We start from the raw sequence: 18,534 nt of genomic DNA on the forward strand, positions 1-18,534 counted from the left end.
ATAAGTAATAAAACTCATTGCATAATTTCAATTATTTTTAATGCAATTTTAATCGAATTCCTCGAAAAATGTAATTATTCTTAAAAATTTTATTAAAATTCGTACAAAGAATTTAATGATTTAGAAAAATTTGTTGATAACATTTTTTATGAGAATTTAATTTCAAGAAACATGAAATAAATAAATTATTTATTTTTGTATTTAAATAATTTCAATTATTTTTAATGTAATTTTAATCGAATTCCTCGAAAAATGTAATTATTCTTGAAAATTTTATTAAAATTCGTCCAAAGAATTTAATGATTTAGAAAAATTTGTTAATAACATTTTTTATGAGAATTTAATTTCAAGAAACATGAAATAAATAAATTATTTATTTTTGTATTTAAATAATTTCAATTATTTTTAATGTAATTTTAATCGAATTCCTCGAAAAATGTAATTATTCTTGAAAATTTTATTAAAATTCGTCCAAAGAATTTAATGATTTAGAAAAATTTGTTGATAACATTTTTTATGAGAATTTAATTTCAAGAAACATGAAATAAATAAATTATTTATTTTTGTATTTAAATAATTTCAATTATTTTTAATGTAATTTTAATCGAATTCCTCGAAAAATGTAATTATTCTTGAAAATTTTATTAAAATTCGTCCAAAGAATTTAATGATTTAAAAAAATTTGTTGATAACATTTTTTATGAGAATTTAATTTCAAGAAACATGAAATAAATAAATTATTTATTTTTGTATTTAAATAATTTAATTCTCGTAGAATTTACTAATAAAAATGGTTTTAAAAATGAATTTCAGTTAAAATTTTAGATTATAATTAAATATTAAAAGCATTATAACGTGGATTTTTAGAAATAATGAAATTTTGAAAAAGTTTCAAATTAAAATCATTGAAATTCTTAATTTTTCATATTTTTGACAAAACAATTCTGTAGAATTAATTCTTTTCAAAAGTTTAATAGAATTTTTATTGAAATTATTTCATGTTTTTATTTTTCAATAAATATTTAATTGCAGAATTTTCGGAATAATTGAAATTTTGTAAAATTGAATTGTAAACGAATGAATTTGAAAATTCTCAAAGAACTTTTTTAAAAATTATTAAAAATAATGGATTTATTGAAGAATTTCAGTTAAAAAACATTAGAAAAAAATTTAATTTTAGAAAATAGTTACAAATTATTGCAGAAATTCAATTATTCTCAAGAGTAATAAAATTCTTCTTAAGGATTCAATTATTTTTACTATTAATAAAACTCATCGCAGTGTTTCAATTATTTTTCATACAATTATTATTATTCAATTCCTTCAAAAAAGTAATTATGTTCATGCAAGTTTTAATAAAATTCGACAAAAGAATTCAATTATTTAAAAATTTGTTAATAAAATTCTTTATGAGAATTGAATTTTTGAGAAACATTCAATTATTCAATAAATTATTTACTTTTGCATTTAAATAATTTAATTCTCGTCGAATTTTCTAATAAAAATTGATTTTCGTTTCTCAAAAATGAATTTCAGTTAAAATTTTAGATTATAATTGAATATTAAAAGCAATTTAGCGTGAATTTTTAGAAATAATTGAATTTTAAAATTAATTTTTTTTAAGAAAGTTTAATTGAATTTTCTTTTATTTATTATTTATTATTTATTTATTTTGAGTATAGAAATTTCTATATGTTTTTAAACTCTAAAATTGTTAAAAATAGTATCAGAAAATGCAATAATGTTTTTCTGAATAATAATAGTAATAATAATAATTATAATAAAATAATACGTCAAGTCTCGTATATTTTGAATTAACATAGATAATAATAATAATGTATATCCGTGAATATGTACATATATTATAAAATGGTTTGCTTTGAAAAGAAGACCTAACAGTAAATTTTAAGCTTAGTATAAGTCCAGAGATTCGCAACGTCATATATAAAGAGCGTCGGCGCTATACTCAATATTACGCAGACGCTGCTACTGCGCGATCTGGATGCTGTGAGACTAGGTGGTGAAATTCGCCGAAATACTACACAGACAGTCCGCGACCTGGGCGCGTTCACTGCCCACCGTTTTTCTCTCGTTCGAAAGGAAAATATTTTTCTAATTACACAAAAATTTAACATTCAGTGAATTTTCTTCTCAACTTTTTGTCAATACTTGAAAAAAACCCCCCAAAAAGGAAAACAAAAATTAATTACAAAACAAAAAATGACAATTTTCATATTGTTTCTTGTTTTTAATGAAGAAAACTTTTTAATGAAAGCAACTGGTCTTTGTTTTTTTCGCAAGATATAAATTCGTGTTGTACACACTGAAGGAAATCAACCACCTGTGAACTTTATATACATGTTTAGAATGCAAATACTTAATAAATTGTTGTTCGCTTCGATTATGGATAAGTTATTATTTTATGGTGATAATGTTGGTGGCTTGTCGTCTCAATTTTCAATCAAAGAAATTGTGGTAAGTGAATTTTTATATGAGATTGAATTTTAAGTTGGGTCATATGAGATTAATTAAACTCGATATGAAAAAAAAAACGAAGAGATTTTTTTTTTTTTATTATTATAACGATAGTGAAAGTGAAAATTGATTTAAATTTAGAATTGGAAAGAATTTCGAATCAAGTGCGAGAAGGGAGAATTTGATTTTTTTTTTTATTGAAAATTAAATTGCAAGAGTTTCAAATTGCCAGCGTAATTTATATTTGAAAAGTCTCAAGAGTCACATGTTATTGCAATAAATATTTCACGAATTAATACGGAATAGTAGAGAGTGAATTTTGAAAGAGAACATTTTTTGCAATTTGCTAATTGTACAATAATAATAATAATAATTTCGTTTAGTTCCTTGGCAAAGGAATACCAAAAAAAAAAAAAATCAGAAGAAAATTATTTTTTTTATTATAGAAATAATTTATATTACTAAATTTTTGTATTATTTTTTATTAATTTATTAATAAACATAATAAATATAAATAATAATAATAATCAATTAATGGAATAATAATAAGAAGAATAATAAGAAAAATAAATGATAATAGTAATAATGATAATTTCTTTTTTAAATAAGTACTTTTTAATTACGTATTTTCAAATTCATATTTGAATACAACAATGCATTTCCTTTTTAATTAGTTACATAAGACCAGAAATTTCATAATTAAATCTCAGTATTATTTTACATTTCTGTGTAAATGAATTATTTTTTAATAAATCAAAATATAACAAAATAAATTCCCCGCATTTACATTAATTATTTTAATAAACTTTATTGTTAGATAAATATGCTTGGACGGAACATATTTTATGAAAGAGAGAAAGGTACTTCAAATTTTATTTGATAAACTTAGTGAAACCAGATTATGTATATATATTGACAGAGCATTGTTTTTTATAAAGCTATTGTTAAAATTGGAGAACTATATTTTTTCTTCATTTTTATTTTACTTTTTAACCAGCAAATTCAGAATTCGATTTACTATTATTTCATTTATTATTTTCCTTATTATGCAAATTACAAAATTTTTATTTTCAATAACAAATTCAATTTTTTTATAATACAATTCTCATATTTTTATTAATAATAAAATTCATCGCAGGAAATCAATTCTTTTCAACAGAATTTTAGTAAAGTTTTTTCAATAAAAATTCAATTATTTACATAAGTCATAAAATTTTTCGCAAAAATTCAATTATTTTAAAAAATTTTAGTAAAAATCTTTAAAAAATTAAAATATTTTTAAAAATTTTAATAAAATTCAATTATTTTGAGAAATAATCAAAATTTTTGAAACTAACAATTTCATTATTTTAAAAAATTAAAAGAAAATTCCTTGAAAGATTTCAAATATTTCAAAAAGTTTTAATAACATTTTTCAAAAAAAAAAAATTCAATTATTTTCATTAATAATAAAGCTTTTCGCAGGAATTCAATTATATTTATAGAAATTTTAATAAAGTTCTTAAAAAATTAAAATATTTTTGAAAATTTTAATAAAATTATCTTTTCAAGACTTTAATTATTTTCAAAAGTAATAAAATTCTTTGCAGGAATTAAATTATTATTTAAGAATTCAATTATTTTTTTAGAAATTATAATGAATTTCTTAAAAAATTAAAATATTTTTGAAATTTTTTAATAAAATTCTTGTCAAGAATTTAATTATTTTCAAAAGTAATAAAATTCTTAGCAGGAATTTAATTATTATTCAAGAATTCAATTATTTTTATAGAAATTTTAATGAAATTCATAAATCAATTTAAATATTTTTAAAAATTTTAATAAAATTCGTGGCAAATATTCAATTATTTTCAAAAGTAATAAAATTCTTAGCAGGAATTTAATTATTATTCAGGAATTCAATTATTTTTTAGAAATTTTAATAAAATTCTTAACAAAATTGAAATATTTTTAAAAATTTTAATAAAATTCTTGTCAAATATTCAATTATTTTTAAAAGTAATAAAATTCTTAGCAGGTATTTAATTATTTTCGAGAAATTATGATAAAATTCTTTGAAACAAACAATTCAATTATTTTTAAAAATTGAAATAAAATTCCTTGGATGAATTCAATTATTTTCAATAATATTGATAAATATTTTATGTAAGAATTTTATTTTTTCAGTTAAAAATTATAAAAGTTACAAAACTTTTAATTTTCTTTTTTGTTCACAATTTAAAAAGAAATTAACTTATTTACTGAATAAGTAATAATTTATTATTTTCAAATCCTATTTTAATAAAATTCTTTAAAACAGTTCAATTATTTTCAAAAAGTTTAATAAAATTCTTTAAAATAATTCAATTAATTTAAAAAATTTTAATGTAATTCTTCTCAAGAATTCAGTTATTTGCTTATTTCTGATTGAATATTCAAAAAACTACCAAATTATAATTATTTTAGATTCTAGACTAATTATTATTGAATTAATTGAATTGAATAATTAAATATTAATAATGTTGAATAATTATTATTATTATTAATTATTTTTAAAACTTTTGATACAATTTTTCGTTAAGAATTAAGAGCATTTAAACCATTATCACGTCATATCTGTAGAACACATCCTTTGCACAAACTGTGACGTCATAATGGTTAAAATACCCTTAAGAATATCTAACAATTATAATTTTTAGTTCAAAACAATTTTGTTCAATTAATTTTCGTTATTGTTCAATATATCTTCAAAACATTTATAATTAGATTATTTAGAATTCAATAATAAGTATTAAAATCAATAATTAATTTAATAGTATATTATAATTCAAAACATTAAATAGAAAAATTATCGAAAAACTTAGGAAGTAAAAAAGCAAACAAGAGCAACGAACTTCAAACTGAGAACAAACATCCGGAAGACAGTAGTGATTATTGAAATATATATAGAGTAATTTTTCAGTTAAACTTACAGTGAAATCTGTTCATATAGACAAAGGATTATTTTTTCTAAAAAGTTATCTTAAAATTCGCGAATTAAAATTTCAATGCTTTTATTTCCTACCTAGTTAATTTTATTATAGTTAAATAAAGTGAATTCAATTTTTCGGTTCAAATGAAAAAAAAATCAGGTCCGATAAACAATGGATAATTTTTTAAAAAGATGCTCTAAATTTGTATGCTTATTCTAAATACAGTTTGTAGCTATTCTGTTTTTATATTTATAGTACACGTCTTTCTCACAGTTAAAATTCAATAAAATGAAAGTTCTTTTATGTGTTACGTGGAAAAAATTTGAAAGAGTATATCATACATACCTAAAAGGTGTGATGAAAAAAGAAATAGAATTGCATGTAAAGTCAGAATATAATGAACAAGTCAACAGACAAGGTTTATGAAAGAAAAACTTGTATATTTAATGGGAATATTTTTCCACTTTTTTTTATTCAATTTTCTTCGTATTTCATGACAGAAAACAAATAATAATAATAAAAGTAATATATTGAAGTAACAAAGCTTTTTTTTAATATAATAAAGTAAAAAGAAATATATTGCATATAATACAGTGTTTAAGCTTTCGCGTGAAATTGCTTGTTTTATTTTCTCTTTTTACACGGAGAGAAATCTGTTGCGAATAATGTATAGAGTAGAGGTTATGAATATAGCATAAGCACTTACTAGCGAAAAGCGAAAAGTATAAGAGGTCCGCCTGAATATTAGTCGACTCCGCCTAATATTCAGGCGGACTCGAGCAATAAATAGGCTCTCCGTTAGGATTTTAGCATCAAAGAATCTATGGAAAAAGTATATGAAAAGTTTCAAACATTAATCCTAACAGATTTCTCTCCGTGTATGACAATAAAAAACTGTAAACTATTTATTATCATTACAAAAAGTATATATGTGCAATTCCACGTGAGATTTAAGTCGACCTCTTAAAATCGGCCAAAAATATTTTTTTTCTATTCTGTATCGAAAAATAACAGATACGTATTTTTTTATTTATGTTTAATTGTCCAAATTTTCGAGTTATGAATTTTCGAAAATTTGGACTTTTAATTGTAGACCTATATTCAGTAGCTTATATAAGTCCGAAAACAAAAAAATTTTTTTTTTAATTTTTTATTAAAAAAAAAATTTTTTTTATAAACAAATTAATTTTTTTTAACTTTGGGTCGGATTTTTTTTTATTTTCTTGTACCTTATAATATAGAGAAGATTTTCCAAAAAGTCCCGAAACAGGCCCATGGGCCTGATGTGTTAAATGAGTTTTAAAATATTTTCAAAAATCACTTGCAAGCATCACAGTGGGATTTTTTTTACATTTAACTTTTTAAAACTGTTTACAGCGTAGACCCTTTTATTTAAAACAAAGAACACTCAAATATATTAAAAATTATACGCTGTAGACAGTTTTAAATAGTTAATTGTAAAAAAAATCCCACTGTGATGCTTGCAATTGATTTTTGAAAATATTTTAAAACTCATTTAACACATCAGGCCCATTTCGGGACTTTTTGGAAAATCTTCTCTATATTATAAGGTACAAGAAAATAAAAAAAAAATAAAAAAATCCGGCCCAAAGTTAAAAAAAATTAATTTGTTTATAAAAAAAAAATTTTTTTTCAATAAAAAATTAAAAAAAAAATTTGTTGTTTACATTTCTTAAAAGTCGAAAGAAAACTACAACTTTTATTCTTTGACAACTTTTTTCTAAACTCAATATTTTCGGACTTATAAGCTACTGAATATAGGTCTACAATTAAAAAGTCCAAAATTTCGAAAATTCATAACTCGAAAATTTGGACAATTAAACATAAATAAAAAAATACGTATCTGTTTTTTTCGATACAGAATAGAAAAAAAAATATTTTTGGCCGATTTTAAGAGGTCGACTTAAATCTCACGTGGAATTGCCCATATGCATCATTAAAAGAAATTACGACATCGTTATTAAATATAAATTGATTAATAAAAAATTCTTTTCAGTTTAATGAGAAATAAAAAAGAGTTTAAAAACACTTGCTGGAATGAAGTACCTGAAAGTGACTCTTTTTGTATTCAACCTTTTAATATGGGTAAATATTTAAATACATTTAATGGTAAACTGTGTATTACAAATTTTTATATCTTTTTTTTATCTATTTTTATTTACTTCATTATTTATTTTATCAAATTGTACTATTTGCTTGTTAATCCACGTGAAAAAATTCCCGGGAATTAGACCGAGAAATTCCCGGGATGAGTCACTTCCGAGGAATTCTCGTGACTCTCCTGGGAATCTCCAGGAAGTGAAAAAACAATTAATGAATGAAAAAAATTTGTTTTTCACTCCCCAAAATTTCTCCGTCTCATTCCCGGAAAATTTTTCACGTGGGAAAATTGAATTTTGAGTGCAAAGTGAACTAACTCAAGACTAATTCACATTAGTATAAGTACTTTTAGGAAATTTTAGTAATTTTTGCTATTCAAAAATTTTATAAAAATAATTTTTTTCTTTCTTCTAAAGAAAAGGTATTGGAAATTAATTTTTTATTATTTTTTTGTTTTCCTTTTTTTTTATAAAATTTGATTTTTATTCTTATATCTTCAATTATGTTAATTTTTTTAAATCATTTTTTAATGTATAGATTAATTATATTAGATTAAAAAAAAAATTAGGTTTTCAGTAGTTTTGGTCAATAATTTATCAGACAGTACTTAAAAGACTATATAATTCTAACTTTAAATTGCAATATTATTTTTAATTTACACAAAATTTAAAAAAAAATGTTATTAATCAAATTAATTAAATTTGTTAATAAAGTGCTTTGTTTTTAGTAGTTTTGGTCTATAATTGGTCAGACAGTACTCTTAATTAAAATATGTAATTTCACACTTAAATCGCAATTTTCTTTAATATATTTTATTCTTTCTAAAATTGAGATTGTAAGTTCTTTATTTCACAATAAAAATATTAATTTTCAGTAGTCCTGGTCAATAAACGGTCAGGCAGTACTGAAACGATAGTATAAATTCAACTCTAAATTAAAATATTATTTTTATTTTTAAATGTTTTAAATGTTTTTTAAATGTTTTATAAATTGTAATTTATTTGACAATTATATTTGACAATAAAATGCCTGATTTTCAGTAGTTTTGATCAATAAGTGGTCAGGCAGTACTTAAAAGAATGTATAATTTTAATTACAAAATATAATATTATTTTTATTTTAATCAAAATTTTTAAAAATTGTAATTAACTCAATTAAATAAATTTGATATTGAATTACTTCGTTTTCAGCAGTTTTTATCTATATTAGGAAAGACAGTACTTAATTGAATTATAAATTTAACTCAATAATTGTAATATTATTTTTATTTTACTCAAAATTAAAAAAAAAATTGTTATTAATCAAATTAATTAAATTTGAGAATGGAGTAATTTATTTTCAGTAGTTTTGGTCCGTATTAGGTCAGACAGTGCAATAAAATGAAAGTTGAAAGTTTTTTATTTTACAATAAGAATATTAATTCCCAGTAGTTTTGGTCAAAATTAGGACAGACAGTTCTTTAATTGAATTATAAATTTAACTCTGAAATTGTATTATTATTTTTATTTTAATAAAAATTTTAAAAAAACTTGTTCTTAATCTAATTAATTAAATTTGTTTATGAAGTGCTTTATTTTCAGTAGTTTTGGTCAGTATTAGGTCAGACAGTGCAATAAAATGCCTGATTTTCAGTTGAAAGTTTTTTATTTCACAATAAAAATTTCCACTAGTTTTGATCAAAATTAGGACAGACAGTTCTTTAATTGAATTATAAATTTAACTCAAAAATTGTAATATTATTTTTATTTTACTCAAAACTAAAAAAAAATTGTTATTAATCAAATTAATTAAATTTGATAATGGAGTAATTTATTTTCAGTAGTTTTGGTCAGTATTAGGTCAGACAGTGCAATAAAATGCCTGATTTTTAGTTGAAAGTTTTTTATTTCACAATAAAAATATTAATTTCCACTAGTTTTGATCAAAATTAGGACAGACAGTACTTAATTGAATTATAAATTTAACTCAATAATTGTAATATTATTTTTATTTTACTCAAAATTAAAAAAAAAATTGTTATTAATCAAATTAATTAAATTTGATAATGGAGTAATTTATTTTCAGTAGTTTTGGTCAGTATTAGGTCAGACAGTGCAATAAAATGAAAGTTGAATGTTTTTTATTTTACAATAAAAATATTAATTGCCAGTAGTTTTGGTCAAAATTAGGGCAGACAGTTCTTTAATTGAATTATAAATTTAACTCTGAAATTGTATTATTATTTTTATTTTAATGAAAATTAAAAAAAACTTGTTCTTAATCTAATTAATTAAATTTGTTTATAAAGTGCTTTATTTTCAGTAGTTTTGATCAATAAGTGGTCAGGCAGTACTTAAAAGAATGTATAATTTTAATTACAAAATATAATATTATTTTTATTTTAATCAAAATTTTTAAAAATTGTAATTAACTCAATTAAATAAATTTTATATTGAATTACTTCGTTTTCAGCAGTTTTTATCTATATTAGGGAAGACAGTACTTAATTGAATTATAAATTTAACTCAATAATTGTAATATTATTTTTATTTTACTCAAAATTAAAAAAAAATCGTTATTAATCAAATTAATTAAATTTGATAATGGAGTAATTTATTTTCAGTAGTTTTGGTCAGTATTAGGTCAGACAGTGCAATAAAATGCCTGATTTTTAGTTGAAAGTTTTTTATTTCACAATAAAAATTTCCACTAGTTTTGATCAAAATTAGGACAGACAGTACTTAATTGAATTATAAATTTAACTCAAAAATTGTAATATTATTTTTATTTTACTCAAAATTAAAAAAAAAATTGTTATTAATCAAATTAATTAAATTTGAGAATGGAGTAATTTATTTTCAGTAGTTTTGGTCATTATTAGGTCAGACAGTGCAATAAAATGAAAGTTGAAAGTTTTTTATTTTACAATAAGAATATTAATTCCCAGTAGTTTTGGTCAAAATTAGGGCAGACAGTTCTGTAATTGAATTATAAATTTAACTCTGAAATTGTATTATTATTTTTATTTTAGTAAAAATTAAAAAAAACTTGTTCTTAATCTAATTAATTAAATTTGTTTATGAAGTGCTTTATTTTCAGTAGTTTTGGTCAATATTAGGTCAGGCAGTATTTAAAAGAATGTTTAATTTTAACTTCAAATAGTAATATTATTTTTACTTTATTCAAAAATTTTTAAAAATTGTTATTAATCAAATGAATTCAATTTGATGATGAAATGCTTTATTCTCAGTTTTTTTGACCAATAATCTGTCAGTCAGTACTTAATTAAAATACATAATTTCACACTTAAATCGCAAATTTCTTCAAAATATTTTTTTCTTTCTAAAATTGAAGTTGTAAGTTCTTTATTTTACAATAAAAATATTAATTTTCAGTAGTTTTGGTCAATAAATGGTCAGGCAGTACTTTAAAGAATGTATAATTTTTATTTTTAATTATTGTATTATTTATATTTTATCCAAATTTTTGAAAATTTGCAAATAATTAAATTTTTGTTAATAAAATACATAGTTTTCAGTAGTTCTAGTCAATAATTGATCAGACAGTGTCAATATAGAATTTTTATAAAGAAACGCTTTGAAACGAAATTTTTAATAGTTTTTGTCAATGAGCAGTAAGGCAGTACTAACTAAAACTATAATTTTATTTTCTAATGGAAATATTTTTTATTCTTTAGTTAAAATTAAAAAAAAATTTCAGTAGTTTTGGTCAATATTAGATCAGGCATCTTTTAATCTATATATTAATAATTCAAATTATAATATAAATAAATTAAAGTTTATACCTACAATCTTTCTTCTATGAGGAAGTAAATTATAAATTTAAATATATATTGTTAGTAAATGCGTACAATTATAAATTAATTTTTTTTACTATTTGTGAGTTGGTGGTTCACTGTTCTCTAATTCAAATTCGAGAAAGGTGTTGAAAATTATAGTGTGCAAGCCTTTAGGAAATAGAATATAATTTGTTTCTAGTTGGCCGGGTGCTCATTAATGTTTCTGGGCACCTGGTTGTTAATGGAGCCAAGCAAAGGACATCTTTTAAATCTCTTTCTGCCCAATTTGACTCCCCATGAGACAATTCACTTAATTGCATACAGTTTACTCGGACTTGGACTGACAGTTCTCACTGTTGGCTTTTTCGGATGTCGAGCAGCTCTCCATGAAAATCAATGCATTCTGGCAATTGTAAGTTCACTTTAGAAATTGTAAATTTATAAATGAAAATTATATATTTTATTTTATAAATTTATTACTGTATTTCATTTATAAATTTATTACTATATTTTATTTATAAATTTGTTATTATATTTTATTTATATAAATTTATTTCTATATTTTATTTATTAAATTTATTACTATATTTTATTTATACATTTATTTATAATCAGTAGTACATAACGTTTTTAGTCAGACAGAATTTCGTATTATTATTATGTGATGTATATATCAATGTAATTCATATCAGTAGTAATAGTCAAGTTTAAATCAGACATTTATTTTTACTATCATTATGATTACATAGAAAAATTTACCTGAAACGCAAAAAAATCAGTAGCAATAGTCAATTTTAGTCCGCCACAATATTTTATTTTTATTTTCAAGTGATAAAAACCAGTTTTAGTCAGACAAATAGCTAAATAAACACTTTTGTAACTATTCTCAGTAGTAACAAACTTTTATAATCAGACAATTTTTTTTCAATCGTATCAATTCTAATCTTACGTTTAGACTAGAAACAGTCTGTTTTAGTGTGCGAGGAGAACTTAATTTTTTTTCCATTTTCATGTGAGTAGTAAATGTCAGTTTTATTCAAGGGAATAGCGAGAGGAATTTTTTTTATGTTTGCGACATTAAATGTAAAATGATGTTTTCGTGTGACAAAAAATTTTTTACTGTCAGTAGTAAATAAAAATTTAAGTCAGACGTATTTTTATTTATTACCATGATGGACATAAGATTAGTAGTAAAGGTTCGTTTTAAGTCAGACGTGATATTTATAGGACAATTTATTTTTCTAGTGAGTATAGTTTCTAAGTAGTAAAGAACAGATTCAGTCAGACAAAAGGTGATGATTTTTCTTGAAAATTCTAGTTTCAGTAGTAAGAGGCAATTTTTGTCAGACGATACGATTGATAATTTCAATTAATATACTAAAATTGAAAAACTATTTACTACTTTTTTAAAAAGTATACAAATAGTAGCCTATTTGTATACTTTTTTTTAGATTTCAGCTACTAAAAGCTACTTTTTTTTCTTTATTTTTGGAAACAATTTGCAACATATTACATTCGCTAATAGTTGAAATAAAAAAAAATTCTAAAAATTCTAATAAAATTCTTTAAAACGATTCAATTATTTTTAAAAACTTTACGAAAATCTATTATTTTCAATATCTATACAATTTTAATGAAATTCCACAAAAAGATTTTTGATAAATTCTTCGCAAACATTCAATATTTTTATATGTAATAAAATTTTCACAGAAATTTAATTTTTTAAAATATTTCATAAAATTTCCCCCCCCCCCCAAAAAAAAATCAATTTAAAAATCTTTTTATAAAATTCTACCGCCGCAAGAATTCACTTATTTTCACAGACAATGACATTTTTCAGGAAAATTCAATTTTTAAAAAAAAAATTAAAATAAAACTTATGAAAAAAATACAATTATTTTTGCATAAATAATAAAAAATGCTTCTCAAGAATTCAATTACCTACTTTTACATTTTTTTTTAATTTTTTCACAAGAATTCAATTATTTTTCACAAATAATAAAATTTTTCTCAGAAATTCAATTATTTCTTAAAAAATTGATAAATTCTTCACACATATTCAAGTATTTTCCCAAATAATACAATTTTTCAAGAGAATTCAATTATTTAAAAACAATTTAATGAAATTCTTCTCAAGAATTCAATTATTTTCATAAATAAAAAATTCGTCTCAGAAATTCGATTATGTTTTGAAAAATTGATAATTTCTTTCTTTAATTCTTCACAATTGTTCAATTATTTTCCCAAATAATAGAATTTTTCACGAGAATTCAATTATTTTCATAAATAATAAAATTCTTCTCATAAATTCAATTATTTTTTTAAAAATTGGTAAATTCCTTGTAATAATTCAATTAGTTTTATAAATAGTAATATTCTTAGCGAAAATTCAATTATTATTAAAACAATCAAATTCTCATAGGAATTCAATTATTTAAAATAGAATTTTCATAAAATTTTTTAATAAATTCAATTATTTTCTAAAATTTTATTTAAATTCGTCGACAAAATTTGTAAGAATTCAATTATTTTCATAAATAACAGAATTCTTCTCAGAAATTGAAATATTGTTTAAAAAATAAATTATTATTAATAAGATTAATTCTTGATAAAAATTAAATTTTAAGAAACATTGAATTATTCAATATATTATTTATTTTTGTATTTAAATAGTTGAATTTCAGTTGAACTTTCTAATAGGAATTGATTTAAAAACAAATTTTAGTGGAAATTTTAGATAATTGAATATTAAAAGCGTTATAGTACGATTTCTTTAGAAATAACTAAATTTTAAAAGATTATTAAATTGAAATAGATGAAAATTTTAATTGTTGTAAAAACTGTAATAACATTGAAATTTTTACTTTGAAAAATTATTAATTTATTTTCTTAATTCCTGTGAAAAATTTAAATTAAATTTTATTAAATAATTTTATTTGTTTACTTTTAAAAATTACTTCTAAATACGCAATTGTATTTTTTAGGATAAAAAACTTTGGAAAATAATTGAATTCTTCAAAAAATTTATAAGCAGGATTAGAATAAGAATAATTGTTTTTGATTGAAATCAGGAAACAGTCGGGAAAATATTGAATCAAATTTTAGTGAATCGACTAAAAAACCATTTTTTTTTTTATTCGTTAAAAATTAATTTTCGATAGCCACTTTTCTACTAGGTACTTTTTTCAGTATTAAAGATACTTTTTGATACTTTTTTAAAATTAATTATTGAGTGTGAGCCCTAAATAATATATATATATATATATATATATATATATATATATATATATATATATATATATATATATATATATATATATATATATATATATATTAATTAATATATTACTCTATGTATATCTGAATCAATTGAAAAATTTAGTTTTTGTATGAAAATAAAAATTGAATTTTTGACTAGAAATTTTTGTATTTTTATGATTGATGGGCAAATACTATTGATATTTAATGTTCATTTTATAATTGAATACAAACATTAATCGTATAATTGGATAATTAATTTAATATTTTGGCAGTATATGAGTATGCAGATTGCATTAATTATCACGGAATTGATAACGGCAGCTATTATGGGTCTGATGACGTTCAGAATTCTCTCGGGATTAGAAGAGAGACTTGCAAGTCGATTAGCCGATCATTACGGTCATGATCCAACGAGTGACATACCCTTCAGTCACAGTCTTGATTTCGCACAATATAAGGTTCACCATTTAATTTTTATAAAAGCTCTTTTCTTATTTTTTAATATTAATTAATTTCAATTTTATTAATTGAAATTTTTTTAATTATTTAATATTTTATTTTACTCTATATCTTCTAGTGGTTATATTCTAGTAGTTATATTCATTTTTAATATTTCTCTCTGAATTTGAATTAGTAAAAATGTTTACAAATTTAAATTAGTAGCAGACTTTTTGTTTTTGAATTAGTAAATTGGAATTTAATTAGTAAATTTTTCTAGTAGATTGAAATTTAATTAGTAAATTTTACTAGTAGATTGAAATTTAATTAGTAAATTCTACTAGTAAATTGAAATTTAATTAGTAAATTTTAATAGTAGATTGAAATTTAATTAGTAAATTCTACTAGTAAATTGAAATTTAATTAGTAAATTTTAATAGTAGATTGAAATTTAATTAGTAAATTCTACTAGTAAATTGAAATTTAATTAGTAAATTTTACTGGTAGATTGAAACTTAATTAGTAACATTTACTAGTAAATTGAAATTTAATTAGTAAATTTTAGTAGTAAATTAGTAGAAATTATTATTTATTAGTAAAATTCTAAAATTTACAAATTCAATAGCAAAAAGTCAGTCACTAATTCAAATTAATAAACATTTTTACTAAATAAAATTTAGAGAAAGTTAAATATTGCTTATTGATAATTATTACTACTACTAACAATAAGAATAATATTAATAATAATATTTATAATAAAAATAATAATAATAATAATAATAACGTATTAAAAGTGTGAAATTTTCAATTTAGAGAGTGAGGAATAAACAATAAAAAAAACAAAAACAATAAAATAAACAATAAAAATAATAAACGTTGGTGGATAAGAGTTAAAAAGTTTGAATTAAAAAATTAATGTCCTTAATTAATTTAAAGTATAATTAACATTGATTGATAATTGTTACAGTTTAATTGCTGTGGTATTCATGGTGACAATGATTACAATGGCACTGCCTGGTGGAGGGATGGTCAAATTTCAGGATCAAAGCGACAAGTTCCTCTTACATGTTGTGTTTTGAAAGATGATGAGGCAAGAATTAATTTTTTTTGTTCATTTTAATTAAAACGTTAATCAAAGTTAATACAATAATAAATTTCCTTTTATTAATTTTTCTGCATTCTTCTATTTGATTAAATTTGTTTTTCTCTCGAATTTTAATTTTGACGTGAATTAAAAATAATAAATTGAGAAAATTGCTTTTTTCATTTTTTATTAGTCTTTCATTCAATTTAATTGAATTGAAGTTAATCAAATAAACATTTTAAAAATGAAAAATTAAAATTAAATTTAAATTAAATTGAAGTCAATGAAATAAAAAATAAAACATTTGATCCAAGTCACTTAAAATCAATTCAATTTAAATCAATTAAATTAGTTTTTCTCTTGAATTTTTATTGAAACGTTTATTGAACGTAATAAATTAATAAATTCTTTTTTCAATTTTTCTATATTGTTCTATTTAATTGATTTCAATTTAAATCTTTTTAATTTAATCTTTTTAATTTTTTTTTATCTTTTTAATCTTTTTAATCTTTTTAATTTTTTTTTTTTTTTTTTTTGTTAATTGAAAATAATAAATTAATAAATTTCTTTTTTTCAAATTTTTCTATATTCTTCTATTTAATGAAATTGAATTGAATTCGATTAGGTTTTTTTCTTTAATATTAATTGTAACGTTAATTAAAATTGAGAAATCAATAAAATTTCTTTTTGTTAATACTTTTCTTTATACTTCTATTCATTTCAATTCCGTTCAATTCGATTGAATTCATTTCAATTCCCTTTAATTCGATTAAATTCATTTCATTTCCCTTTAATTCGATTAAATTCATTTCAATTCGATTGAATTCATTTCAATTCCCTTTAATTCGATTAAATTTGTTTCAATTTTTTTTAATCCAAGTAAACTGAATTAAATTGAATTACACAGAAGTGAATTCGATTTAATGGAACTGAATTGAATAAAAAAGAATTCAATTCAATTGACTATTGTAAAATATTTTTTTTTTTCTTTTTTCAGATTAAAAATACAGGAAGTCCAATGAGTGTAATATCTCGAGTGTTTTATCAAAATGTAAGTTTTAATAAAATTTGTATTTTTAATTTTCAAATAAATAAATAAGTAAAATAATTGAAAAAATATTTTTTTATTTTTTACTGACGAGGACAATTTTATGTTTTTTTTTTTTAGAGTGAAACACCATGGCTTCATCCACAACCAAAGGACATGAATGCTTGCCAAGTAGAAGATTCAGTAGGTCATGATGGTTATAGACATAAACAAGTAAGTGAAATTTGTTTTTATTTTTCAACAGAGAAGAATTTTTTCTTTATGAAATTTCTTTTTTTTCAGGGTTGCTTAGACAAAGTTAGCGATTGGTTGGAATTCGAAAGTTTTACCCTAGTTTTTCTGGGAATGTCCATGGCGGGAATTCAAGTAATTTCTACACTATTATTATAATTATATTTATTTACCACGTAATTAGTTATTTTAATTTATTTATTATTTACACACGAAAAAAATATAAATAAATAAAAAATACAATATTTTATTTATTTTATTTATTTTATTTATTTATTTAAATGTAAATTATATTAATTAATTTTATTAATTAATTTATTATTTACAGTTTAATTTTTGAACATAATAATAATTTTGGTTTCCTAATGTATTTTTGACCTTTTTTCAAGTAAAATTATTTTATAAAAATTATAACACTTTCTACGCATTTAGATAAAAAAAAAATAAATAAAAATTGCAGACATTCGGAATAATTACGTCAGCATTCTTGTGTCGGACAATTAGGGACATGCGCACAGAATGAAGAGGACTGCGTGTTATAGAACATTATTTAAAACAAAGGAATTAATGTCTAAAAACGTTGGTATATATTTATTAAAGCAACGTTTTATTGATAATCGGTTAGATTTAAATGTATACTAATTTTTTGTGAATAAAATTTTGCATTCGTACGCGTTTTTTTATATTTTCTTTTTTTTGAAAAACATACAGTTTTTATATTTTCTTTAAAAAATAATATTTTTTCTTTTTAAAACATAACTTTTTTTTAAAAAATATTTTTTTTTTTAAACAAATTATTTTTCTCTTAATTTTCTTAAATATAATAAAGTCACATCGCGTTTTATATTTAAAGAAAAAGTAACGAGGCTCATTAATATATACATATGGATACGTTTTTTCATGTAAAATAAAAAGCATTTGAATCGAATTCGCGTACTGCTCATATTATATAAAGGCTCAAACAATTTTTAAGAAATAACAGGAAAAGAAAAACCCAAAAGGACATTTAAAAATGAAACTTTTATAAATGAAAGCTAGAAACTGCCGCTTTTTATTCTAGCACATAAATAATTAATATCTGAATAAGACACTTTGTACATTCTAAATCTGAATAAGTAAAAAGTAATTAATATATATATTTTATAAT

The 18,534-nt window shown here is 20.6% G+C and overlaps 1 protein-coding gene across 1 annotated transcript; it reads left to right on the forward strand.

Moving 5' to 3' along the window:
* The first annotated feature begins 1,938 nt into the window (after positions 1-1,938).
* LOC122509347 (leukocyte surface antigen CD53-like) lies at positions 1,939-18,534 on the forward strand. Its single transcript, XM_043623336.1, has 9 exons — positions 1,939-2,475; positions 7,444-7,532; positions 11,525-11,737; positions 14,859-15,044; positions 15,992-16,114; positions 17,106-17,159; positions 17,277-17,369; positions 17,439-17,522; positions 17,848-18,534. The coding sequence occupies exons 2-9, from the start codon at positions 7,485-7,487 to the stop codon at positions 17,908-17,910; spliced, it is 864 nt and encodes a 287-aa protein (XP_043479271.1). The 5' UTR covers positions 1,939-2,475; positions 7,444-7,484; the 3' UTR covers positions 17,911-18,534.

The sequence above is a fragment of the Leptopilina heterotoma genome, unplaced genomic scaffold (genome assembly GCF_015476425.1).
Source record: "Leptopilina heterotoma isolate Lh14 unplaced genomic scaffold, ASM1547642v1 Lhet_60, whole genome shotgun sequence".
In the NCBI taxonomy this organism is placed as follows: Eukaryota; Metazoa; Arthropoda; class Insecta; order Hymenoptera; family Figitidae; genus Leptopilina; species Leptopilina heterotoma.

Coding starts and splice junctions, on each gene's coding strand:
- LOC122509347 (XM_043623336.1), top strand. CDS start 7,485: ATGAAGTACCTGAAAGTGACTCTTTTTGTATTCAACCTTTTAATATGG. Junction 7,533..11,524: donor TATTCAACCTTTTAATATGG/GTAAATATTTAA, acceptor ATTTGTTTCTAG/TTGGCCGGGTGCTCATTAAT. Junction 17,523..17,847: donor TGTCCATGGCGGGAATTCAA/GTAATTTCTACA, acceptor TAAAAATTGCAG/ACATTCGGAATAATTACGTC.